Source organism: Lottia gigantea, assembly GCF_000327385.1.
Source record: "Lottia gigantea unplaced genomic scaffold LOTGIsca_91, whole genome shotgun sequence".
NCBI lineage: Eukaryota > Metazoa > Mollusca > Gastropoda > Lottiidae > Lottia > Lottia gigantea.
In genome coordinates, this window is record NW_008710984.1 from 224,484 (window position 1) to 226,130 (window position 1,647).

A 1,647-nucleotide genomic window follows, 5' to 3' on the forward strand; every position below is an offset into this window, starting at 1 on the left:
ATATATTTTAATTGTAAATATTATTTATTTTAGCCAGATATTATTTTTACTAACATACTGTAATCACTTTTCAATTTCAGTTCAACTGAGTGAACTCTTCCTTTCTTCACTCACTCATGCTTATTTCTTCTCATCTTTTTCTTTCTCTCCACTGGTCTGTCCTTAGTTTCACCTTTCTGTAAATTGGTTACCCCTGGATTGTGACTATTTCCTATAGTTTTGTTTTCATTAATTTTATATATTTCAAAGTGGAAGGTGTTTCAACTCCCTTATTGAAATATAGAAAGATCCTTCAATGATTTAAATTTGTATTTTTCATTTCAATTTGGATATCATTGTGTCTAAGGATTTATTAGTATATTTGGTAAGTTAATCTTATTTGGTATTTCTCTTTTTGTTGTTTATTTTGGTAATAGGTTATATTGGCCAATTTCATTGTCAAGTGGTAGCCATTTTGGATCTATATACATATGGGTTTCTGTTTTTGCATTAGGTACATTTTATATAGCATTACGTTCATCACAGTAATTTCCTTAAACTTACATTATCACATTTTATTCCTTTGTAGACTAGACCTCAATTGTTGAATTCAAGCCTTTAGCTTGATTGACTCCTTAAACCCCTTTTTGCTTAGGGTAAGTCTTTTTGCATTTTTGTATATAATTGTATTATATTTTGTTTTAAGACTGTTTGTATAGTTAGTATTTCTAGTTATTACTTTAATAACAAGATCAAGGAAAATAGTTGTATTATAGGGTTTATATTCAGGTATTATTGTAGTAATTAATATTCTTCTTTTGAATATTTCAGGGTTTTTGTTAAGTAATAAAGTTTTATCAACCCATTTGGATGTGTGGTTAATTAGCCTACCCTAATTCCTGACCACCCATTTCATTGGCGCCCAACGTGATTGTACCTACAGTTCCTGTTTCCTGAAAAAACCCGTGAGTGAATATAATAGTGCACTAACATTTGCGATGTTGCTGCAGCAATAAGTGATATTTGGATTCGTTCATGCATTTTTTGTAAACTGTGAGTAACTTTCTATTTACCGTGGCCCATTGGGGACATTTGCAATTTTTTTATTTTTCGACGTTTCTCGGTGGTTTGAGAGCAGAAGAACTGCAGAAAACAGGAATTGAAATTGTGAAAATTCGAGAAACCGACAAAAAATAGAAGGAATGGAGGGAAATAGAGAAACTTTAATTAGAAAGGTGACACAAAATACATAAAAATCACAAAAATTCATAAAAACAATAATTAATCGAAATCGTAAAAATAGTGGTGGTAATTAATTTCAACCGTGGTGGTAATACATTTCAACCGCGGTTGAAATTAATTTTTGCGATTTCACTTTGAATTTTTTGTGTTTTTCATAATATTTTGGAAAAAATTAATTTTTCATGTTTTCACTATTTTTACGATTTTGTGTACTCATTCTGTGCCCTATTATTCTCAATGGATCTTTTTATACGCCCACACATTAATGTGGGGCGTATATAGTCGTCGCCCCTGTCTGTCTGTCTGTCTGTCTGTCTGTCTGTCTGTCTGTCTGTCTGTCTGTCTGTCTGTCTGTCTGTCTGTCTGTCTGTCTGTCTGTCTGTCTGTCTGTCTGTCTGTCCACAATTGTTTGTTGACACGATAGAG

At 31.9% G+C, this 1,647-nt stretch overlaps 1 protein-coding gene across 1 annotated transcript in view; it reads left to right on the forward strand.

Annotated features, from left to right (window-relative positions):
- The window catches only part of LOTGIDRAFT_169947 (hypothetical protein), a gene marked incomplete at both ends in the record, with an annotated part of 3,794 nt that extends 2,972 nt beyond the window's left edge, over positions 1–822 (forward strand). Inside the window, one exon of the mRNA XM_009068578.1 lies at positions 811–822. Coding sequence (XP_009066826.1) covers positions 811–822 — 12 coding nt within the window. The remainder of the gene's footprint in view (positions 1–810) is intronic.
- Between the last annotated feature and the right edge of the window lie 825 nt (positions 823–1,647).